At 39.7% G+C, this 25,580-nt stretch overlaps 1 protein-coding gene across 9 annotated transcripts in view; it reads left to right on the top strand.

Moving 5' to 3' along the window:
• FAT3 (FAT atypical cadherin 3) overlaps window positions 1-25,580 on the top strand; it is a 405,288-nt gene that overhangs the window by 362,493 nt on the left and 17,215 nt on the right. For all 9 annotated transcript variants that reach the window (XM_032678484.1, XM_032678483.1, XM_032678486.1 and 6 more), the window contains 4 exons: window positions 6,468-6,602; window positions 7,599-7,756; window positions 15,130-15,598; window positions 24,820-24,973. In XM_032678484.1, the coding sequence (XP_032534375.1) occupies window positions 6,468-6,602; window positions 7,599-7,756; window positions 15,130-15,598; window positions 24,820-24,973 (916 nt within the window). The remainder of the gene's footprint in view (window positions 1-6,467; window positions 6,603-7,598; window positions 7,757-15,129; window positions 15,599-24,819; window positions 24,974-25,580) is intronic.

Below are 25,580 nucleotides of genomic sequence, written 5' to 3'. Positions count from 1 at the left end.
CCAGTCAAGTCCAGGAGCCAGTGCAGAAACACTGTCTGCAAAATATTTTTATATTCTCTAAGTCATAACTTAGTCTCATTTTTGTATCAAGAAATCACAAATCCTCATCTTGGAGACAGTGATAGTCCTCACTGACAGAAATTTGTTTTCTGGCAGCCAAAATTTTCACTGTTTAGAATTTCATTTCACTACTTATTAAAGTTAATAATGATGTATTATTCCCTCTGCCTCATAATCCCTTAGCTTAACTCCAAAAAAGGAACTTTGCAGTGCAGTACAGTTTTGATCCAGGCACACTCTCCCTTTTTCTCCCTGCACAGCAGGTTTGCAATGGAAGCACAGAAATTCAGCTGGGACAGCAATTTCCAAATTTTTCTGTCATGTACCAGTCAATCCTCAAAATGGATGGCAGGCTGCTGGAAGGGCAGTGTGCTTCTGCGACCGTCTGTGGTCCCCAGCCTCTGGACCATTTATCATGGCCTTAAAGACTGCTGTATGGGAACGGTTAGAACAGGCAGCTTGTCTTGGTCCAGCTGAGAAGCTGGATGGGGTTCCCACTACTCCTGTTCAAGCACCATGTGCTGATTTCCCAGGGGTGATCCACAGTATTTGGGGTGGGGTTGTGCCTATCCAGCCTATCATCCAGCCTGTAGTAAAAAAGTGTTCAAAGTGTTAGGTATAGCTGCCAAAGAGGTGAAAACCTTGGTGCATATTACTTGCACAGATATACAAGACCTTGGTCGGAAGTGAAAATTCATGCTTTGGCCTTCTCCTCATCAGGTAATGCTTCAGCCTCTTCTTTTTTAATTATAGGAGCCACAAAAAATGTCTTGGTATTTAGGTAAGTACACGGACACACACTGTGTTTTCTCACATAGGAGGTAACATGCACTTCTGAGGGTATATTAGTTAGAGAATGTATGGACAGTTTTGCTTTTAGAAGGCTACAGATTAGAGTAAAAGAGTGAGAAAAATGCAAATGCTTCTTCGATCAGTGATTCTTGTACATGCACATAAATGCAGCAAGTCAGGGAAAAGTGCAACATTTATTTTGGCTTGTTTAATAAGACAGCATTAGCAAGATATTATCAATATAATAGAAGTATTATACTTCCTTTGTTACTATGATAGTTTCACATCCAGCAAATATTAATAGTTTGAATTATGACAAAGCCATTAAAGTATTGCATATGTTTCCAGTGACATGATTCAATTATGACCCAGAAAGCTTGAGTTTGAACTAATTCGCTCATTCCTGAAATATATATCATACTTGGAGTGTTTTTCCCACTGGCAGATGTCACAAATATGCACAATTTATGCATGCCAGCTGTGCATAACTTACCTAGATTACCTTTGTGAGCAAACAGAGTTATCTAACGTGAAAATGCGGGGAGACTGTAAAGCAGGCAGTGGGTGAACTTTGGAGGTTCAGCAGCTCAGCTCTGGAAGGATAAGTTCGAAAGTTCACGTGCATCAATCTTTGCCTTTAAAATCAATAAAATTGAACTAAAGAGTTTTTCAATAACAGACTGTCTCCTTAGATTTCTGCCTCATCTGTTTGTGTTTGTATGAAAAATGTTGTCACAAAGTGGGATTTGTTTTGGTGTGACCATAGGGCTGTGCTTACCAGTCTCCCATCACATGGTGTGAGATATGCAAACAACTGTCACTGCTGGGGGAAAATAAAGATAGGAGGAAGGGAATAAATATATTCACGTAAAATAGTTTGCATGGCATTCTCATTTTTCAGAAGCAAAAATCTATATTTTTTGCATGATGTAAAGTAATTCTTTAGTGTTGAGATAATGATACAGAGAAGAAGCAGGTTTTGTTGAGACTACTTTGCTGTAGAGTTGTTCTGCATTATAATCTGAAAAAAATGAGGTTACATTATTATTTTTATAGGAGAAGGCTGGATTGAAATAATCTTGACAAATGTGGATATATATCTACATCCATGCTGGTCACTCCAGGCCCCATTTGCAGACACTGGAAAGAATGAGGTGTTCTTAATGATGTGATACATCTCTCCCTAGATGTCTAAAGTCAGTCAGATGAATCATGCCCTAAAGTTAGATGAGATGAATTCCATTTCAAATGTTTAATATGGTTCTGGCCTAATAGTTTGAAAGAATTTTTCTAATGGACACAGAAGTGTTCAACAAAAGTGCAGACACATCCACGTTATTTAATCAAGAGAGTAGCAGTCTTGGACCACTTTCTCATGAAACAGGATAATTCAGACTTTATGAAGCCCTTTCTAGCATTTTGTGAATGCTCTGACAAAAGAAAATCATAGACTGTGAGGATCTGCTATTAATATAGGACCTATTTTTCAGAGGTGGTTTTTGCCCTCAGCTCCACAGAGCACACACTGTCTTAAAGAGTACTGGGTGCTCTGAATGACTGGGCATCAAGAACCCAATTCTTATGTGTACAACACTGTTTTTCCCATTTTCAGGAAGCACACATGTATGTACTAATGAGCCTGGAATTCTCCTGGCAAGGAAGACTGAAGAAGAAGGTGTCCTGTCTGTGCTTGGGAAACCAAGAACTGCAGATAACTTTGATAGATTTGATCTGGCCATAGTCCTTTTAATGTTGCACTTGTGTAAGGAAGGATGTTTCTCCCTGTGAACATCTCTGACATTAAGTCCCATGCTGAGAATGCACAGTCTCGTATGAAATGTGGGAGAGTTGAAGTGTGAAGTGGGGGCACAATTGTAGAATCAGGGCGAGTGGGAATTGGTGTCTATCACTTAAGGAGTCCTAAGGGAAGCTGTGATCAAGGAGTGGATGGCAAAGGTCAGATGTCTCGTTATTCTAAAACTCGGAGACATTCTGTTTCACTAGAATGTACTATGTGACACAAAGTTTTCCAGGGGCACCTGAGCTAGATGAACCCCATTGCTGGCTTGTGCAGAAACAGTTTTGCAGTGTCTGTGCTGATATGTATAGAATAATCATTACCTATAACACCTGGTCACCATGCCCTAAAAATAAAAGCAGATTGCAGATCATGAGTTCCCTCCCCACTAAAGTAATTACTACGTCAAGTAGCACTTTGGAGTTTGTTTTGCAAGCTTCCTGCAACTCTGGCCCTCATGGTCTCCCTCCTCTCAAGCTTTCTTCTGCAAGTGAGAGAAACAGACTCTTTTGATACTCATACAGACTCAGGAGAATGGGCTGATAGGAAACGACAAAATATCACAAGGTGTAAGTTAAAATGATTGAAGCACTCAATTTTCAAAATATATTTACAATCCTATTTTTTCTCCTGTTTTTGAAGGAGTGGGAATTAAATACATGTCTCATTTTGCAATGGAAGAGTGTTTTCTTCCTCAGTATACTGGTTAGAAGATTGAAATGCTTTTATCTTCATTTAGAGAATTAAGCTGAAGATGATCTGTCAAAATCAAGTGGGTCTGTTTCACCTTCTCCTGCCACACACTGGTTGATGCTAGCTCGTGTGTTTCTGTGATACCTTGTAGAGAACAGTTTTATTAATAGTAATGTGAATTTCAAGAGAATGCTGTGGATTGTCTGGACTTGCCTAGAAGAAAAAAGATCAGTTCAAACCTATGTTTCTTGAATCTCTTATTGGATGGTAAATAGACTGCTCTTTGGAGTGGAAATGCAACATTAGAATAATTTTGTTTAAACTCAGGCTGTAAATCTTTGATGTGGACAACGTAGCCTTGAACAATTTTACAATTTTGCTCCACACAGTTGTGAAATCAGCCTGAAAATGTGTGTTAGCTGGGGCAATGCAATAATGCAAATTTGTAGCTTGTGTACTTATAATCATACAGACAGGCATAAAGCACTTCTCCCAAGTCTGAATATTTTAAAAATTTTGTGACAGCTATGAAATCCTGCCGCAGCAGTATGAATAGAAATTTGATTTCCTGGTAGTTTACCAGAAGAACTATTCGTGGCCGTTCAGGATAAGCAGTTTTTTAGTGCATCTCCACAGTTGCACTAAGTACATTAGATCTTTTCCATCTATTTTTGAATGTGGAAGGATGACTCTGAAGTACAAATCAGAGTTTGAATCAGCTAAAAACCTAGCAGAGATGGATAACAAAGTAAGCTGCTGCTTTATTGCTTCATGTCAAAGATAAAGTCATAGGTTAGGGGATGTGAAAATTTCCAGAGCCACATTTGGAAATCTCAGTACCCCTTTCTACTCCACTCTGATGAGTTCTGGGGCTTTTGTCCAAATGGCTTTTCTGTCAGTTGCATAGAGGCTTACTTGAATTACAGCCTCACAAAACGTCTAAGTTTGTTCAGAGAAGGAATATACTCTGTGTACACCAGAATGTTGTGTATTCATCACATAAGAATGAGTTAAAATAGCTGAAACAACCGAGGAGAAAATACGAGGCGGCCTATAGAATATTTAAAAACCTGTTATAATTTCAGAAATTGTTATTACTTGCCATTGAATTCCAAGAAATATGGAGGTTTATTCTAAGGAAAAACAAACAAACAAACAAAAACCCACATAAAAAACATTATATTCTCTGTTAAATTCTGCAGACCTTACTTTTAAATAGAATATAGTGATGCAGAACCCTATTAAATAGTAAATGACAATTGTTTCTTGATTCTATAAGACTTAAAGTGTAACTGTATATTGCAGCTGTTACTCCTGTTCACATTACCTACTAATGTGATTAATAAAGAATGCCATGCATCATTTTCTAACAGTGCTAAAGGCAGTACTGTAAATCGTTTACTGGGTAGACCTCTCAAACAAATGTTTGATAAAGGAGGGGAGGATGTTAAACATTAAATTGACTGTGCTGTACATCAAGGAAGACATTTACAGTAATTGCCATATTTGTAGTCAGCCCATGTCCACTTTGAAACCTACAGTAGTAATTTTTCTTTTCCCAGAAAATACTTACAGTGTCAGGTAATTTCAGCTGTGCTTACTATGAGCCCTGCTTGGCTTTACAAAACTCTGAGAGCAATAAGATTCCTTCTTTCATTATTTTTGGAGATGTACTCTATGACAGGTTGATTTCTTCCTTTATAAATTGTAAATCAAATATGCTCAAAAAATAAACTAGTTTTTTAATATGATAAGAATCCTGCAATATACAAGAAAGTGATGGGTAGGAAGGTGTGTTTTATCATTAAATTCATCACCTGCATGTCTTAAGTAAATTAACCTAATAAGCAAAACAAGAGGAGTCTGTCCATTCCCAGCAACTGCTTTCACTCTATTCGGGCTGTGGCTGCAAATCAACAATAGCAAGGGCAGGAATGCCTTTTTTCCTGCATTTGAAGTCTACTTTCATAACAGCCACACATAGATAGATGCCCATATGAGGAAGCTGACGGTGCATCTACCAAGTACCTTACTACAACCAAGAAAAGGCTAGCTTATGGAAGTCACGTATTCCTGGAAATCCATATAGTAAGCAGCAGTAGGTGTATTGTATTTTGCATTATTGTAGACAGTGTTTGAAAATCTTTTAAGATTAGGGCAATTAAAACAGATTTATCTAGATGTTTTTAGAAGTTAAGTACAAGTTTTACCCAAACCCTATGAAATGCAAGAAGTTCATTTGACACTGACAGGCTTCAGAGTAATTCCTTGACGTGTTCAGCTTGATAGATGTAAAACATTTAGGTGGTTTTGAAGAACCTTCATGTAATAGTGTCGCTCAAGTATTTTAAGCAAATTTAAAACTCGGCATTGTTCTGTCCCTTCAGATTAGAAAAAAATGAAGTTTTTGAAGCTGGGCAAGCTGGATAGGATGTGAGATCTCAGAAACGTCAGGAGGAACGTAGGGAAGAGGCAAATTTTCTTGTGCTGTATGACCAAGCTCGCAGCATGTCCTGTGTAGTATGAGGATGAAAAGTCCAGCTGTCACACTGTTGGCCCAGCATGGCTTAGAATCATAGAATATCCTGAGTTGGAAGGGATCAACAAGGATCATGAAAGTCCACCCCATGGCCCTGCACAGGACCACACCAAGAGTCACACCTGAGAACATTTTCCAAATGCTTCTTGAACTATAGCAGGCTTGGTGCTGTGACTATTTCTACCTCCTTCAGTTTGCTTCTCATGAGTGTGCTGGGACAAAAGGAGTGCATAGCTTCAAGCCATTTTTTTTTCTCTTATGTCTAGAAAGCCCTTGTACATGAAGAGAAAATGGATGGCCTGAGAGGTACACCACCAATTACAAACAAGTTACTGCTTATAAGAGTTCATTTTTATAATATGTTCCCATGGTGTTTAGGGCATCTTGAAAAAGAACTATTACAGTTTTGCTATGTACTTCTACAAAAATACTTCTCTCTACTATGAAAGTGTGTGGTTATTATTATTAAGCTGTTTTTTTGCTTATACTGAAGTGTGAGATCAATAATTGTCTTTCTTTACTCCTGTATTGCAGCAGATTATGCTTTACACTATGTATCCCTGACAATATTTTAACTTATTGCAGGAGGACTCTGTCCAGGGTCCAACGACCCCTGTCTGGAGAAACCGTGTCCAGGGGACATGCAGTGTGTGGGGTATGAAGCTAATCGGAGACCGTTCGTCTGCCAGTGCCCACCAGGAAAGCTTGGCGAATGTTCAGGTGCATACCACAGCTGTAAAGGGGGATAGAATTGAACAATTAAGTGCTGCCATTCTCATTTTGTAGGTAGAGGTGCCACTGAAGTCAACAGAAAATGTACTGCTTAAACCATCTCAGCACTGGCACTTGGTGTATCTGTTTATAAGCCCTGTAAATACTTGTCTTTGTAGCTATGGGGCTGTTTGTAGACAGAAATTCCCACTGACTCGTTTGAGATCAGTAAAACAGGCTGCTGAGAAAACAGGATTTCTCCTAGAAAATGTTATACCAGATGTTTTCCTGCCATGGGCAAAGCTCTATAATTAACTCTTCTACTTAGTATTTAGATTAGCAAAATTCCAGTCTTTATTAATGAAAACACTACACCATCCCAAAACAAAAGTTTGAGGACACTTGTTAGTTCTCTACAGCTGTGTTGTTCTCTGGGATATAAAGAGCCAGGTGGAAAATCAGTGAAGTGGAGCTCTCTGGTGACTTCAGTGAATTCCAGGCTGCATGACAGAGGATTTGTGCTATATGCTTGATGAAAACACAGCAGATACTAAACTGTGGGCCTGAACAGTGGTTGAAGGGAACACATTGCAAGGGTTTGGCTGACATCTGCCCACACCTAACTTTATACCAGTAACTCAACTGCCCGATGTATAGGTATGGGCATCTTTGACTCTCTCTGTTATCAGTGAGGCAAGATAGGTGCCTCCAGAAGTGTATACGCTGAAAAATGCTGAATACTTGGAAAAACCTCTTTTTTATTTTTTTTTTTAAGTATGGAGAAGTAGAACTTTCTTGTATCCCCTGAAAAATAATTTTATAAATAAATAAATACAATATATTTTGTGGTAGATGTCAGCTTTCTTTCTCGTAGAAAATGGGTTTGATTTATTTCTTCCTAGACATTCTCATTAACTTTATAAATTCTTTAATTAACTTGACAGTTGGGGAATTATTTCAGGTGTCACTAAAAGCACATATGTCTTTTCAAAATGGTTATTTCAGGCCACACTTCCCTTAGCTTTGCTGGGAATAGCTACATTAAATACCGGGTTTCTGAAAATAGCAAGAAAGAGGAATTCAAGTTGGCTCTCCGTCTGCGAACCCTGCAAAGCAATGGGATTATAATGTATACCAGAGCGAATCCCTGTATAATTCTGAAGGTAATTAAAATAACTTATCTTTTCTGCAGTTGTTTTCTAGATTCTGTATTTTCTGTTGGCTCTTGATTTGGGTAATGCTGTTTTCATTTCTGCAGTAGATTGAGAAATCGTCTGATTCTAACAGGGAAAAACAATTTCAACAACAGCAGCAACAACAACAATAAGAAAAGCAGCTTGTTAGTGGTACTTTACTTGGAAAATTTCCCACTGGGTGCTGTTCATTACAAGAACATTATATATGTCTGCATGTAGAAGCCAGTCTGTACAAGATGTAAAATTTGGCCATTTATATGACTGTATAGTCAAAACAAAGCATACTGAAATTGCTGGTTTTCGCTTCTGTCCATGTCTGTGGTTAGGGAACATGCCCTCGTTATCAAGTTAATTCCAGAAACCAGCTGCTTAGAACATGTCTTCTACTGAATATGAAGATCTCTGCTCTCTGTGGACTGAGATTATTTGTTGAGAGTCATGGAGTCACCGGAGATTGATACCAAATCAATATTTAATTGATAAGCTCTCCATGTGTTTTTGTTCTTTTTTGTGTTTCTGTGAAATGGCAAATATGTGCTGGGTGGAAGGGGAGTACTAGGCTCATCCAAGACCCTGCCTGTATAGTATTTCTGCTATAACCTCTAAGGTACAAAATGAAGACATTGACATTTGTAACTATGCCATGTTCTATAATTCAGCAGTGAGAGAAATAACACAGAGCCTTTTGTGTCTGTGTTTGCAATCTTCAGAGTACTTTGGGCTGTATGCTTAGGTAATGTTAAAGTGGCTAGATGAGTTATTAATGGGCAACAAAAAACTTTATAGCTGTTAGACTGAAATATTTCATGAGCAGGAGTACTGTCTGTCATTGACCAGGAACTGTCAGCATTGTTCAGATTTGTACAAGACAATTAAGCTCTGATTTGTGACACACGGAAATGCCATTTGAACTGTCAAGTATATGTTTTTGTTCAAGGAAAACCAAACGCAACTGCAGGCTGGAAGACCTTCTTTGAAGTCTTCATCATGGTCACTCTTAGCACATGTCAGTAGGTAATGTTAGCAATTTTGTAATGTCAAAAAATATTTGAAAAAAAACCCACAAATGGCCCTTGTGGAAGGTACCACTTGAAAACAATGAGACGATACAGAGATTACTGAAATTTAGTTAGAATGGTAATAGGAGCATTAATTTTGTTAGACTTTAGTGTATAAAGCTCACATCATTAGGGAGTACAGCATGTCCAGGTCATAGACAACTGAGTGAAAATCTCCAGTTGAAGCTGAGAAATTTTGCCACCAAAAAAGAAAAGTTTATGCTGCTACAAAAAAAAAAAAAAAACCAAACAAAAACAACAAAAAAAAAAAAAAACCAAAAACAAACCCAAAAACCTCGTTGCAATCACCTGAGTTGAATCTTTAGTTGTGAGGTAGGAACCATGTGTTTTCAGTCACCACACAATCACCTGATTACTTTGATTTGAAAGATGCTGAGTTAAATATAATACTTCAAGGAGCAGCAACAAGAGTTGTGGCTATTCTGCTCCAATCTCAAAGGTCAACTTCCATGTCAAGCTCTGTTTTGCTTCGTAGCTCTAAGAAACAGTTTCCATCTTTGAACTCATCTCATGCAGTACTTGGTAGAGAGCTTCAAATGCAGCTGCCACCTAACATATCCAATGAGTAAGGTCCAGGATCGTGTGTGGATGCAAAACCTCTCCTTTGTTCTATGCATTGAGCAGGGAAGGACACAGGGAATTACCTTCCCAGAGCCTCATGGTCAGCTTTTAGGTAGGGCACGATTCACGGTTGCAGTGTGTACATTTTTCCCAGGTCTGGCCTTTGGCTTCTGTGTGCATATGGCTTAAAGAAAACTAAATTATTACATTCAGCATAGTTTTTAAAGAAATTGTACCACTTTAAAGATCAAGAATTGTCAGAGTTTTGTTTGTGAAGGTCTTTTAGCAGAGGAATATCAGGCTGAGGTCTCATAAAAGTGCTCTGTGGCAGACAAATGGCATTATGCTCAAGGGATTTAGCCTTATCAGGTCTCTTCAGGATAGCAGCTGACTCTTGAGCTGCATTTTGGGGATCCTTAACTCAGATGTTGTCAAGTAAGTTACACTTAGACTCTCTAAGCTTATGTTTTTTTCATTTGTAAACTACAGGTAAGACTACTTTTTTTTTTTCTTTAACCAGGTACATATGTTGTGAGATAGGGAGGCATTCAGAAATGAGGCCATTAAGTAGATTAATTACAGGACTATAAATGTGAAGTTGTTATCATTTGAGCATTGCTTTCAATTAAATTAAACGTGAGGAGTAGCTTTCCAAATAGAGGATAAAGGATGGAATCCTGTGCTCTTTTGAGCACTCTGGCATCACTCCAGCAAAGCATTTAATCATTTGCTTAACTTACTATATTTGAAGGCAATTGGAACTACTTACATAACTTAATTTTAAGCATGTACTTAAGCGTCTGCTGGATTAGCACCAGAGGGCCCAGCACCATCACTGAGCTCCAAACAAAGGCAGAGGTAGAGGAAATTTAGACCATAAGCCCATGGGAGGGCAGGCAGAAAACACCACGGCTGTTGGGGCATACAGTGGCATTGATTGTTTTGAAGGAAGTCTCTCCATTGCAGTCTATTTAAAATTTAATGCTGCAATATGGTTTTTGGAGTTTAAATGACCAGCTTAATTTTGGGAGCTCATACATTTGTGATAACTCCAGGGATGGAAATATTTCAAAATCATAACACAGTGTCCTTCCTGGATGAATAATCAATTCCATAGAGCAAACTGCTTGTCTGCTACTTTGCTGAAAGCCTACCAGCTACACTGCATTGATACAATATAATAAAGGTGTTATTTATTCAACTGTTTCAAATAAAACAACTCATCCATCGATTTTGAGAGGTTGGCCATTTTTTTTGTTGCATGCTCTTGCTTTTAAGACAATTGGAGCAAAATGAGATGCATGTCAATGGCCTTTTTTTCTCCTTTGAAAAGATTGTGTGTGCTAAAACCAGGAGCACCGTTTCCTTTTTACCTAAGTAGCATCTAACTGGGAAAAGTAAGTTTTAACTGTTTAAAGCATTACAAGACCATTGCAGAAGAGAATTCCATAATTTATCTAATTTTTTTCAAGGAATATGATGGAGATTCAAGGTTTTTTGTGACATTTAAAGAATTAAAAATATGTAAAGAAAGAGTTTCCCATCATGCCAGAAATATAGGTGCTAAATGGTAAAAGGCAAGCATATGTTCTTCTGTCCAGGCAGTTAATGTGAAACTTTTTGCATCATTTAGTTAAGTATATATTTTACATTTGAGTGCATTATTGTTGCCTGGCTTATGCTGCATAGGACTGAAGCTTGGATATGGTCCCAATTATGGCTGGAGTTGAAATGAGTAATATTTTAATTAAATACACTGTTTTACACAAACGAACCTGAAATGCAATTCAGTTAACAAAGTATTTCCCCAGATAGATTAGGAGGCAGCATGCTGTATCCATGGTGTTTGACTGCATATGGACTGTGTGAGCTGGAGGTGGTCTCAGAAGAACCATTTGATCATTTTATTACCTGTGTTGATACACAAATATGGATGTTAGCCAAACATCTTAGCCAGGCTAATATTGTAATATAATTTACAATATGTGTCTGGCTCCATTTTGCTCATTGAATGAAATTGTTGAAATATAATGGATTGCATCAGCTCTTGGAGTCTTCTCTGTTCTTTTTACTTCTTCACAGGAATTTCGTGGCTGTAAAAGTATATCTGCTTAAGTATGCATTAACTTCCCTGTCCTAGTTGTTATAACTGAGACTGTAACTAAGCCCTGAGCTTATAAAGCACTGAGAAGTGGAGGCTTGGTGGGAATTTTCTGCTCAGCTAGAATGAAGCAGTGTCTCTCTGCTTTCATGATGCCTCTGCTGGTGCCATGGGCTGCACTGGTGAGGGGTTGCAAAGTTTGTGTATCTCTGCTGTGAGATGGAGCAACTCAAGCTCTCTGCTGTGTTGCACTACACGGAGGAAAAAAGCAATGCCACACGTTCAGTCCTACACTGATAGTCTGATGCTACCAACTCTCAACCAGACCAGCCCCACTGATGTTATTATCTGGATAACTGCTGAGGCTGGACATTCATTGGATTTCCATACTATTTGCTTGGACTGAGCAGTGACTCTGACATCACAGCAGTTACAAAGAATCACAGGAACACCATGGACTAATTGCTGAATGATGGTTGAATTCTTGTGCTTAGGAGTAGAGGCAGCAGTTTTGCCTGCCTGGCCAGCCTCACTGCTAATAGTCAGGACGGGAGCCCTTTGCAGCATCTGCTCCTTGTCAGCTCTTCCTGTTCTTCCTCCTCTTCGAGGCACCAGGCCATCAGGGGACAAGTATTTCCTCCCAATCCCCCTACAGCAAGGCCTGTGACCATCTGATTAATGAAAGTATTTTTATTGTCCCATTGCTAGGGGTATCTGGGCATGTGACAGTCTTTAATGTATGTATCTGTAAAGCAGTGGTGTGAGATAGGGAAATGACGTTACCCCTCTTTTACTGATGGAGACCTGAAACTAATGACTTGCTTGAGATCCCAGAGGAAGAGAGTTGCAGAGTGTGGATTCCCATGCAAATCTGTCATGTCTTACACTAGTACTATAAGCATCAGACCATCCTTTCCATCTTTCACTCTAGCCTGAGGTAGGGGTTGCTAGTGTTTCTTCAATGAAAGGAAGGAAACTTAACCTTTCAGACTATATATATTTACTGTGTATGTCAGATCATCTGCTGGTAAAAAGAAGTAAAAGTGGATGAGAAAGATGTATAAAACATATTTTAGTGGCAAATCTTTTAGATCATCATTTCCTGTATACAAATGGTTTAATATTTATTCCAGGTGCTCATATGTGGTGTTGTATTTATAAAGATAATTGGAAAAACATGTTCTGTGAGTAAGGGTAATAGACATGCAGGCAGTAGGTTCTTCAGGGCATAAGTAGTCTTAGGGGAGGTATATGAATATTATACACAATCAGTAGAAGAGTTCCATAGGAAAAAGCCTTTTGAATAAGCAGCAAGTTGGCTGCTTATCCAATGATGGCTGTTTTTCAAACTGTAATATATTCAATGTATTTTTCAGTTTGATTTGTATTCCTTTTGCACCAGGTCTTTCTGAGCAGCACCTTCAAGGTTTATGGACTATTTTGTAGCACAGGGAGAAAAGAAATTATTGCTCCATCTCTGGAAAGAAAAATCTCAGTTTATCAGGACATCTTGTTTATGAAGATTCCTCTGGAGAATGCTTTAACAGGCACAATTTCAATCTACAGAAATGGTTTACAGCTGAGTTTTGAGTCCCATAAGAAAAGATTTTTTAATGAAAAATGATCCAGACTCAATTTTCTATACATCCATTAGCCCTTTTAGATTGAGCTGTAGGAGTACCATGCAACATCCATCCCTTAAGCAGGTTGTGTTACAATCATAGATCTGACTTCTCAGTTGCATCCTATAGGTCAGGGACTTTGAAATAGCCAGCTGCTCATAGCAGAGGCTAATTATGGCTCCGTCCTTTGGCTCCTTCCCTCATAGCATGCAGAGTAAGTAGGTAGCTGGCATTGATAGGGAGCTTGCCACATGCTTGCCACTGCTTAGCACCTCTGTGTCCAAGTGACTGCCAAGTAGTGGAGTGATGTGGTTTATATCCCAACTGACCAGTGTGTTTTGGCTTGAGGTTCAGTTCAAATTCAGCTAGTCAAGAGACTGAGGGTTTGGAAAGGAGAGGGAGTCCAGAGATCTACAGATCTCAAGATTTTACTCTTAGCTTTCCTCCAGGTAGTTTTGTCAACCTCCAAGGACATAAAATGCTGATAATGACAAGACAGCACAGTCTGCTTCTGTAGATTAACAGTTTCACATTTACCTTCAGGCCACATCAGAGAGAGCCTGGCAGAGAAGTTTGTGGTCCCACAGTTGAGACACATGCCAAGGAATGTCTCTAGCTAACATGGTTTAAAATGACTGTTCATGCTAGAAATGGCCAAAAATGGCCAAAAGCAGATGGACACAATGCAGCATCCTCATATCTGCAGTAGCCATGCCGGTTAAGCAGGCCACCAAAGCTCTGTGGGGGTTCTTGCATTGACAGCTGTGGCAACTCTGCTTTGATGGCAGGGAGCAGTCAGGCTCTGTTACACACACACCAGTGAGAGGACAATGTGTGATGCAGAGAAGGATGAAAAAGGACATAGCACCTGAACTTTTCAGGATGATAAATAATGGGACAGAACTATCTTGAGATGGGGTTTGCAGAAATAAATACTTCCTAAAGCATGACATAAAGGTAAAATACTTGCAAGAGCTTTCAGAGAGCTTGAATCCAATTAATGTGTCATAAGAAATTATTTCCAGCCTTGTCAGCCATTTTAAACTGATCTACCATCTGTTAGAGAAACCTAAAATCTTTAGGTAAAGTGCTAATCAGAAAAGCAGCACTTCATACCTATTCTCTTACTCTGCACTTCACCTGCCCCAGCAGGCTAGTACAGATTTTCCCCTTATGAGGACTTCAGATGGGTGAGGGGCAGGAGGGAGAGTGAGAAATCCTCTACCATCTCTATAAAGCCATGAACCTAGCACAAATATGAGGAAAGAAAAAAAAGTAAGAACCATTTGATGTCATCTGTGAGGTATACACAGGGCAGGAAATAACTGACTTTTGGTCAACTAGAATCTTACTTTTGTCATTAGAGAAACTGAACTTATGACACTTGGGGACAAATCCACACCTCGTTGAGATGCTCCAAAAGGTTACAGAAGCACAGGATGTGTATGTGAGCAGAGTACCTAACATCACTAGCTGAAAGCAGTGGCCATTGATTTTGCCACAAGCCTCTTTCAAACACTGAGAGGTGATCCTGTGCCCTGACTGTCCTTTTGGTAGCATCAACCACTGGGAGCAGAATCACAGCTCACGGGTGAGTGATGGCTGAGAGAGACATAGCTATTCAGCAGCAGAGCCAAGAGCAGAACATAGGTCCTCCAGTCCATACTTGTTCAGTAAACTTACCGTTATCCTAGTTTTTGCCAGTGTTCTGCATCTGTATTTTTTCCTACATTTTTCAGTTTTCCTGCAATAATTGGCTTTGGATAAATTCAAAGTTAGCTGATATTTATGACATTATATTTTTTTGCTGCTGCTGAAGACACAGCTTTTTGCTATTTTAGTGTCATGTAGGAGAGCAGCTTTTAACACTCTATAGAGACTGTCTAGAAGTCCTCTGTGTTTCCAGATTCTCTGTGAGAATGTGTTATGAGACAGCTGAGTGCCTGAAGCGGTTTGATTTCTGCTTTCCTCCTGCAGATTGTCGATGGCAAACTCTGGTTCCAGTTGGATTGTGGAAGTGGCCCAGGAATCCTGGGAATTTCTGGCAGGGCTGTTAATGATGGAAGCTGGCATTCAGTCTTCCTGGAGCTGAATCGCAATTTCACGAGTTTGTCCCTGGATGACAGCTACGTGGAGCGCCGCAAAGCCCCCCTCTATTTTCAGACTCTCAGCACAGATAGCTCCGTCTACTTCGGTGCCCAGGTCCAAGTGGATAACGTCCGCAGCCTGACTGACAAGAGGACAACACAGGTCTTGAGCGGCTTTCAGGGCTGCCTGGATTCAGTTGTCCTAAATAACAATGAACTGCCACTCCAGAACAAGCGCAGCAGCTTTGCAGAAGTGGTTGGCCTGACGGAATTGAAGCTTGGCTGCGTCCTTTATCCGGATGCCTGCGAGAGACATCCCTGCCAGAACGGAGGCACCTGTACTGCTGTGCCATCTGGTGGTAAATGCTTTCATTACTTTATGGGTTTCCCCCTCACCATTTTCCTCTGTAATGTATTGCCAGAGATGGTTTTATGCAGCAACATGCTTGAAAAATCTCACGAACTCTATAAAACTCTGTTAGGTATTGCAAATTGGGTAAAAGCTGTTTGCTCTATAAATAATGGTGAAGCGGTGCCCCTTCTTACTGCATAAGTGTTCCAGGAGGAAATTGATTTATTGGCTGTTAGGATAATCCTATTTCTATAGAAACCAATAGAATTACAATTACTGTAATGCTCAGCTGGATTTTTCAGGATCCATTTACAGCATCCTTACAGCATCGAAGGCTGTACACAAAGATCCATCATAGATACAACAGCACTTTTGCCTTACTCAGTTTCTGAAGCTGTCACAAATAATTACTGAGCTGTCCTCAAACACCTTTGTCCTTTTGTGAGTAATTTGATTACATGTCTGCATGGAAATAGCAAGTTGGTCCCATTATAAACCTCCCCGAACTGTATTTTACAGCTTCCTCAGAGGCCTGAGTGCTTTAAGGTCTAAGTAATACTATCCAAAGTTTATACTATTGTGATGTTGGAGTTTCCTATCCAGTGCTTATGTGGGGGTTTGTGTGATTTGATGCCAGTGACTTGCTGCAGTGCACAAGTTACCAGAACAGCCAGCATCTTAGCAGGAGAAAAGCATGTAGGACATTCCCTCTAAGGCTGTTGTCTCTGCAGTATATGGGTTTCCCTTCCAGTTCCCCATATTGTATTTGCATGCAGCACTGCACACCTTTTCTGGAAGACTAAAACTTCCTCTGAAAAGGAGGTTGCCCAAGAGAGAGGTTTTCTGCAAGTTCAGAGCTTTCCATCCAACTTACTGTCAGTGATTTTGGTCATGGTTCCCTAGGGAAGTTCCCGCTAAACTCTTGTTTTATGGAGCATTTAACCACTGTCTCAGGGCTTTCTGCTTTAATGTGTCCATGCGGTTCCCTTGCACCCATAGTTATTATTTCTGGTTTTCATTAGTTTAAACCTTGTTCTCATATTTCCCTTCTGACTCCCCTCCACCGCATGGATTTGTCTAAACTTTAGGCCCAAACTTGAGATAGCTCAAGACTGACATGTGGTGAGATGTGAGCAAAATTGTCACAAGTTCCTCAGTTGGCTAGCCCCACCCTTCTAAAGTAAATCCTGACAATGTGGTTTTGTCCATGCTAGGCTGTCTCAGCTAGCATCCCCTATGGATCCTTGGCTTTGATTTAACCACCTCTTCTCCCATGCCATGGCAAATGATGCATCAGGGATGCTATCAGCTTTGCTGTTGATGGAAAGAGATGGGAGGACAGTTGGGAGGAATGAAGCACAGCCCGGGCAACCCAGGATGTGTTGTGCAGCATGAGGAGAAATGTTGCTGTTTGTGTGTGTCTTTAAGGGTCTTTATTTACCGCAGGAAGAAGAGAAAATGAGGGCTGCACAACAAGGGCAAGAGAAAATTTCTCTGATTGCTAAGCATGATTATTTAAATCCCTAGGAAATATGGCTGTAGGACGTACATGAACATAACATGTCTTTGATTCAGACTCCATACTTAATAGATGAGGTTAACCATTTGCCTCACGTCCTAGGAAGCATGAGAACAGCTCCTTGAATTGATTTTATTTGAGTCTATATACAGTATTGCTCAGCGATCTCATGATGAGTAAATTGAAACCTTTCTAACAAAACACTTTACAGCAATTTTTTTTTTCCCAGTGCCATGTGCATGCCAGTTCAAACTGAGGGGAGATATAGGGTGGGGGAGAAACAAGGAGCACTGAAGATTGGACCCATCTTATTACTGGAGTGGCATACGCCATTTTCATGTCAACAAAATTCACTGCTGGAAAGCAGTGACAGAACTGATTTAACTTGCCTGCGTTCCTGCCTCTGCGAGGGGCATGTGCCCTGCAGGGATGTTTTGGCTTCCTGCCTTAAAAAATCTGTTTGCTGTTTTTACTGCCTCAGCAGTGTATGTAAATAGAGGATTGTTATAAAGCCATAATTCCAGTGCAATGGGCCCTGACTGTATATCAGTGGTTCTACAGCCCAGCCCATAAGGAGAAGGCATGGGCATTTTTGCTTCCACTAGGCAAAGCAATTCTGTTAGTGTCCTCCATATATAAAAAGGCCACTTAATTAAATTCTAAAAGCGGAGAGTCCAACAGCATTGCAAATGCTAGTTGCAGAGCCACAAACTGTGATGTCCATTTAGGAACCATCAGCCATTGCATTTGCTGACATAGATGTTAGCAGCTGACTTCCATTTAAAATAGAAAAAAAAAAACCTTCATTTTTTAAGAATTTTCTTGAGAACAAAAATGGCAGCTTTTGCTTTTTTGGTGAGGGGAATAATTCAAAAATACATCATGCAAAGATTTTTTTCCCAGTCTCAGGGCATTCAGTAGGATCAGGATCTCTTGAATAATATTTTCTATGATATTACTCTCCTATTAAAGTTTTTGGAGAATAGTGTTCCTTTTCATAAACAGAGAGTATTTGGTATAATGATACGATTAGTTTTAATAAATAGTTTCTCTAATTTTAATTTTTACAAAGCAGGTTTCAGAGACTGTTAACATACTTTTTCTTATAAATACCCTACTGTGCTTTACAAGAAAATTAGGAGGGAGAAAAAGAAAGCTGAGATTTATAGCTAACTTTAGAAAAAAACAGTCAAGTAAAGATTACCCAACATTATAGCGTGAAAGAGTTGCTGGCTACATACCAGAAGTCAAAGGGGCTGTGTCTGATTTACATATCATTTGCATAAAATGGACATCTACAACACAAACCTCCATAAGAATATTCCTGTTGTGAGATCTTCCTTTTTATAGAAATGCCTACTGCCCTGTTCACCATTAATAAAAAGCTGCCTCTGATTACCTTTCGTTTCATCCTGCAGTTATGGGAATAGGGTAATATTATGGATGTATTTGGGGAACAGCTAAAGTGATGCTTTGTATGCACTAGGAGTGTGTCCATGCCACTGCTGTTTTAGGGTTTAGATGGATAAATTCCCAGCAGCTTCGAAGCGCCAGGTGCAGGGCAGTGCTGTGCATGGGCTACACAGAGCTCAGGACTGATCGCAGAGATATTGACCCAAAGGAGACCTGGCACAGGGCTAAGTTGACCCACACTGACTCTTTCTGTCTGACCTCTCTGCACATGGAACAGGACACAGTGGGGATCTTAGCCTGCAGAAGAAAGCACAGACAGCTCAGATGAGTACTCCCAGAGCACAGAAAAGCCTCTCTGCTTTCAAAGTCTGGCTTCTGAGCCAGCAGAAAGTGACCATGGCATGAACCGCTGCTTGCAGTCTTCTGTTCCCACAGGTCTGAATCATTTCCTGTGGCAGCAATGTATGCCCAGTGATGTCAGTGGTTAAAGGGAGGGTACTGTGTGTCCCGAGACTCCATAGGGAGATCCCATGCATGCTGAAGTAGGGCTCTCGCAAATGGGGATGAGCACTCACTAGGTCTGACAGCTCAGGAGACTAGTAGTAGTAGAAAGAGACCTACACAGTTTTAGGGCAGTTTTCTTGGGAGACAGTGCAAACCACAGCCCTGAAATATAGACCACATTCTTCCAGACTTTTCAGTCCCTATCTAAAAGTATGAGTCAGTAAAGCAATTTTTAAAGAAAGTTAGCATTTTGAAACCTGACAAACAGCATAACTTTCTGAAACAACTTGACTCTTTGAACTGAAATTTCCCAAAAAAATTCAACCAAGTGTTTAAAGTGTGGTTAAGCTATAAGTTGCTGAATATGAGGTCTTAAAATGAGAAATGTCACACAACCTTAATAATAGTGTGGCGCTACCAGGGCTGCCAATAGTAAATGTATGTTTATCTGCATGAGTAAAACCATGAGCAATCTCAGCAATAGAAATCTTTACTGTGATCAAATGCAAACACTGCACCAAGAGTTTCAACCACAGAGAGTAACCTCTTGCTTGTAAAACCTGCAATTATAAGTACAGTTACTTCCTTTTAATTTGATCAGTCCTATAAACATCTGGCTTTGATTAAAGTAAATGGCTTATATGAGTGGGCGATTTTATTTGAACATGAAGCATTTGAGTGGAAATATCTACTGAGTCAAGGACTGTGGGCAGAGTGTGAGGACAGAAAGTTATTGCTTTTCCCTCTTCATTTGTCCTTTTTTCTTTTTGGTTATTATTATTTTTTCATGAACAGAGTTAAAATCCAAAGAGGGGAAAATGCAACATGACACTTGGGTGGTGGTTTTAATACATGTTTTAAATGATGTTAGCAACATTGACTTACAGCTGTTTTTGAGGATTGGGTACTTCATAAAGAATGAAATCAGGGAAAACTGGGTCGTGAACTGACCTGGTCTTACTAATGTTCTTAGTCTTGCTTTTTCACATGCACAGACGACCCAGCACACTGTAATGTGAGTATATCAAATGCACATGAATTAATTTTTAAAAGCTTTTTAGAAATATTGGAGGGCATTAATCTTTTTCGTAGCTATGCTTTTAGGTATCTGAATTTAAATTCCCAGTTTAAATGCACACGCATGCCAATCCTTTCATAGAAAACACTGGTTCAGCAAATACTGAGGTTCGTTTTCATACCAACAAGTGGCAAGAGGCAATCATCTGTTTAAAGACAGATAAGTTAAATCTGAAGTGACAGGAATATGTATGGCTGAAGAACACACACTTCTTGAAGGTGGCCTGGTTTGACTATAAACATACCAGAACAAAAATTCTGGGAGAGGTCCTCTTCACCTTCAGTTGTCTAATCAGTTAACTTGCCATGTAGCACTATGTGAGCAATGCCAAAGGCGGGGCTGTTTCTGGACATTGAGTTTGTCAGGTCTAGCTGCACAGCAGGGAAAGAAACTACACGGGGAGATCAAATGGAAAAGCCAAAGCACGTAACAGATAAAAGTCAGCTTCTCGTGCATGGGCTAGATAGAAACAGGAGCATACACATGTTCAAAAAAAGAATTGGCAGCAGTTCGGAGCATCCTCTTTAATAAAGCCGAGTAAACCTCAGGATAGACAGACATTCAGATGCTCAGGGTGGGAATGCTACCAACAGAGATGTTTGCTACATAATGGCACCCCATCTGCTGATGGCACTGTGCCTGCCTTTTGCCACTGTCTTTGCTTCTTAAGTGCCAAATAAACACAGGCAGGAAGCCTGTGTAGTGTCCTCGCTTACCACATGTTGCTCTTTGGTAAGGTCTGGGATGAAAAAGACCTTTTTCTCTGGTTTGGGACATGCCAAGAGAGCAGTAAGGGAAGCTGTTGGAGTCACAGTGAGAAGGTGAGATTTAGCTCCATAGAGGAGACTCAGAGGAGTACGAGAGAAGCCTTATAAAACAAGCAGTAAGCCCAAGACTACGATTAAGCAGGAAACAACTATGTCTAAATAATGTTTTAGATCATGAATGAGCTTTAATGTGAATCTTCTGACTATCTCCTCTGTCTGTGCTTCAGTTCCCACTGTGGAGAGGTGAGGTGTCTGAGGCCAGGACCAGGCTGAGTTGGAAGACTAGGCGTGCAGCCAACCGATCCCAAAGCCCTGAGACACGTCTAATGAGAGTGTGGGGTCCTCAGCACCAACTGTTTTGCTCCACAGACCCACTGTTGTTGCTCTGTGGGGCTTTTTAGTGTAGATATAGCCTAAAAAGACTGTATTGTTGCTTACAGCTTGTTGTTGCTCTTAGGTCAGCTGTTTGTATAGGCTACTGTGGCACATGCTGAGGGTGTTGTGACCCCACCCTAGCAGCCTTGCAGAGATGTTTTCCAGAGCTTTCTAGCTTTTTGCAGTGGTTCCCTCTGAAAATATACAGTGGGGTGACATTGCAAAATTTGCTGTCTTGGAGAATACAGATCAACATTTTTCAGCATCAGTGTGCAAAATGAAATATTCATATCTCCTGGAGGAAATTCAGATGGACTGTATGATCTTAAATGTTGAATTTCCAAGACTTCAGTGCCTTCATTGTGAACAGGATCAAGCCCTGCATTGCTTAAAAGAGTTTTTCATCCCCTGCTGAGAGGACACGGCACTGAGCCTTTTCTTCAGCTCTGTTATCCGTGGGTTTGAGAAGTTTGTTCATTATTCTTGTGCTAAACAGGAGGGACGAAATGCATGATACATTACCAGGATATTAAATCAAAAGTATAATAAAAATTTTTTGTTAGACTCAAGATGCACTCCTGACCAAAAGGGTTTTCTTTACAACTGAACTTTGTCCACAGCCATGTAGCGAAAACTTGCAGTAGAGGGCAAAATTACAGCTTCTGCTGAGAGGTTTGGAGAAGGATTAAAGGTCTGGCAAGTCTGCTGGCTGAGCTGCTGCATAGTGTGTACTGAGCCATCATATCAGCTCTTCACTTCCCTCCTCCATGAATTTTGACATATGCTTTGCTGTGTTGGAGACCTCCCGGGTGAATGCTCTGCAACCCTGAGCATGTGTGTCACAGAAAAGTTCTGTGTCTTTTGCCAGTGGCTTAGGCTTGGCAGGTGTATGGCAGTGAATCCAATGAGAGGAAATGTCAGTGATAAATATGGTAATTTAATACTGTCTTGTTTTAGTACCTTTTTTATTTCTATCTTTGATCCTTAGGCTTAGAATCTATAGTGAATATTTCAGTCATCTAATATATGACTGTGTTCCACCATGATTAAATCAAATTCAGTGAAAAAGGTAGGCTTTCAGAAGCACACTTTTGGTCCTGTTCATACACTGCCAAAAAGGGCTCTGACTCATCTGGAGCATTCGGTTCCATCTCCTCTTACTATAAAATGCATAAATCAATGTTCCTTTTATATTTGGTGGTAAAAGTATTTTTTTTAATTAAATCAATACTTCTCAAGTTTTCTATAATGAATAAATGTAAACCGAATGTGTTACAGACTGAGAACCTAAAGTTTAGTCAGCTGAAACAAACACAGGATATAAAAAGAAAGTGATTCAAAGGCTTTGTCTTGCAAATGATTGGCACCTAGGAATTAGGTGCTTAAAAACCAATAGAAAGTTGGCTTTTAGCATCACCTTAAAGTTATGGAAGTTAAAAATATCAGATAACAAATAGAATAACATATATATTCTTCTATTAAATAAGGCAACAGAATTGATTATGAATAAAATGTTTTATATTTGAATTGAACATTTCACGTAAACTCGTTGAGACCATAAAAATCCATATAAAACATTACTGTAAATTTTTGAACTATAGATGTCACTGTTCAGTCATAAAATGAAGCACTGAAAAAGCCTTATTTCTTTATACTGTGTATTCTACCTACAGTCACAGGTTTGTAATTTTTCAGACACAGATCTTCTCACCAGGTACAGAAAGCTGTTCACATTATCTGAGTGACACAAAAAGAAATACAAGACACAAAAAGAAATAATCCCATTTTGCTGTTGCTGACCAAACGTGCTTTTTAAGAAGCCTGAAAGTTGAATAATCTTTCTTAACTCTGCAACCCTGAAAACAGCAGTGCTTCTGTCTCCCTTCTTGTAGCAGGACAATGAAACAGTGTGATATTTGAGTATCTATTTCATTTATCTTCAAGTAAATAGGATTGGACTCTTGACTGAGTATGGCAGCAAGTCTGGTTCCAAGTTTATTCTCAAAGCCTGTCCTCATGAAAGAATTCCATTAGAGTAACTGAACAAGGTGAACTGAACCAGATAGGACATAGAAGATGTGGGAGTCTTAATGCAGAATTGCTTTTTCCTTATGCCTCCACTGGGCTTTCATATATTGCTTCCATGAAACTCTTTTCCTTGTAACTGTGCTGGAAATTCCTGCCATGTTTACTGAAAGAGTAACTTAAAATAAGTATTTTAATTTTTTGCCAGATGTATAGATATAGAAAGTTTTTAAAATATGTTTAAAAGGCTCACCATTGAGGGATGACATTTAATCTACGAGTTTGATCTCCAATAATTTTGACACTGAATTGAGTTACACTCAACCATTTTAGCTCTAACTCCAGCAGTACTAGTTGCGGGAAGTTTCCTTGTTCCAGTTGCTTAATATGCTATATTCAGTAAGTATGTGAACCTCATAAATGGAGCTTGAACCTTGCCTACACATCTGTTTAGGACATTTGGATTGTGTAAGCAGTCTTTTAAAAGATCAGCCAAAGTTTTTTTACAGATGTCCAGGAAAATTTAGCTAGTTCAACAACTCTAACCTAGGAGCCCTTCCTTTCCAGGGACTGTTTCAGCCATCTCATGGCTTTCACAGCCTACATGTTCCTTGCTCTTTTCAGGTGAAAAAGCACTCAGATTTCTATATCCAGTTCACAACATAAAGAGATGCACTGCCTCACTGGATTTCTTTGTGACCTTAAAGAAAGCTTTTATTATTGGCATAGGGCCATATGAAATCACAAGGAGAGAAAAAAAAAAAAAAAAGAGATTTGTCATTTGATACTTGGCAAGGTGAACTGATGCATTTAAAAATGGGGTTTTTTTACTTAGATGTTCCTCCTGTGTTGGCAGAAAACAAAAAAATAGGACTTTGATCCCAAACAGGGTCCCCCTCCGCTTGAATGGTGTTATGTCTGATGTTTTGCAGCCAGTGATTAATCAGACTTTTGATAATGCACACTCAACATAGTTAGCTCTGATTAGGGCTGGCATTGCCCAGATCAGCTGGTATTTTGAGGTTTATAGTTATTTCCTGGAGGATGCACTTTATGAAAATGGTGTTTTATTATTCTCACATCCCTACTGTGTCATCCTTGTAGAGGGTGGATGTGGAAAAGCTCTCAGCTGATGTATTTGTTCATCAGTGATGCCCCAAGAGGAGCGTGGACTGCCACTATCAGCAAATGTGGTCTGTACTTTCCAAAAGATTGGCAAATGCATCCTGGATTGAGGATATTTCTTGTTAGTGAAGTTATACGTGGATGATATTTATTCTTGTCTGAATCATTACAATTAGGATGGTCTGGGCTGCAGCAATTCCTCTGGTCCCTGGTTGTAGACATGAGCTCCAGTTGTCCAGATAAACAAACTCTTTACAAGCATTACTGTGCACCACACAGACAGACCAGAATGTGTGTAAACATCCCCTTGCCTCCACAGTACAATATATTTTTGGTGTAAAGTAGTCATATGGGTCCTCTTACTTCTAGACAGGTTCAGTGGCAGGATTATAATTTATCTCTCTTTGTCCCTCACCTCCCAGGATACCACTGCAATTGCCTCTCCCAGTTTACAGGAAGGAATTGTGAGTCAGAGATCACAGCCTGCTTCCCAAATCCCTGCCGAAATGGAGGCTCATGCGATCCCATTGGCAACGCTTTCATCTGCAACTGCAAAAATGGCCTGACAGGAGTAACGTAAGTGTCCCTCCCCAGGTGGGCAACAGCTTTTCAGTTCAATGATGGCTTGATTTTTGATCAGACATTTTGTACCCAAAAGCTATGATTCACCTAGCAAAAAATAAACCCAAACTTAGCACTTATTTCAAGTCTAAGCTAATTACAGTTGGGAAATCCATGATACTCGAATACTCATAAAGGTTTTTCTGAACTTAGCCTCCAAAATTGTTGATTCAGAATGTTATTTTGAGACAGTTTTCACTGAGATATACTTATCCAAGTGTTGGTGGCTTTTTGAGCAATCCTTCTTTGAGCAATCGTAAAACCTGTGGAAGCTGCTAGGTAATCTTTGTTTTGAAAGTGGATCCATTATTTAGTCACCTTAACCCTGACATAAAAGGATAACTTTTTGCCTTCATTTTTTAAAATTCGTGTCTTGACTTTATACTTGGTGCAGATACAGCAAATCCCCTGACCTGCCCATCAACATTCTTTTTTCTTGTCTGATTTGTCTACTGTTTGTACTTTTTGCTCTGCATTTTACCACCTCTTGTTCTTTCCAGTTCTCCTCTCTCATTAGGGTTCCTGTCCTTTTTCCCCTGCCTCTCTAATATTTGCTCATTTT

The sequence above is a fragment of the Chiroxiphia lanceolata genome, chromosome 2, assembly GCF_009829145.1.
Source record: "Chiroxiphia lanceolata isolate bChiLan1 chromosome 2, bChiLan1.pri, whole genome shotgun sequence".
NCBI classification, from domain to species: Eukaryota; Metazoa; Chordata; class Aves; order Passeriformes; family Pipridae; genus Chiroxiphia; species Chiroxiphia lanceolata.
The sequence above is the reverse complement of the archived record's forward strand: the minus strand, read 5'-3'. Positions and strand labels throughout refer to the sequence as shown.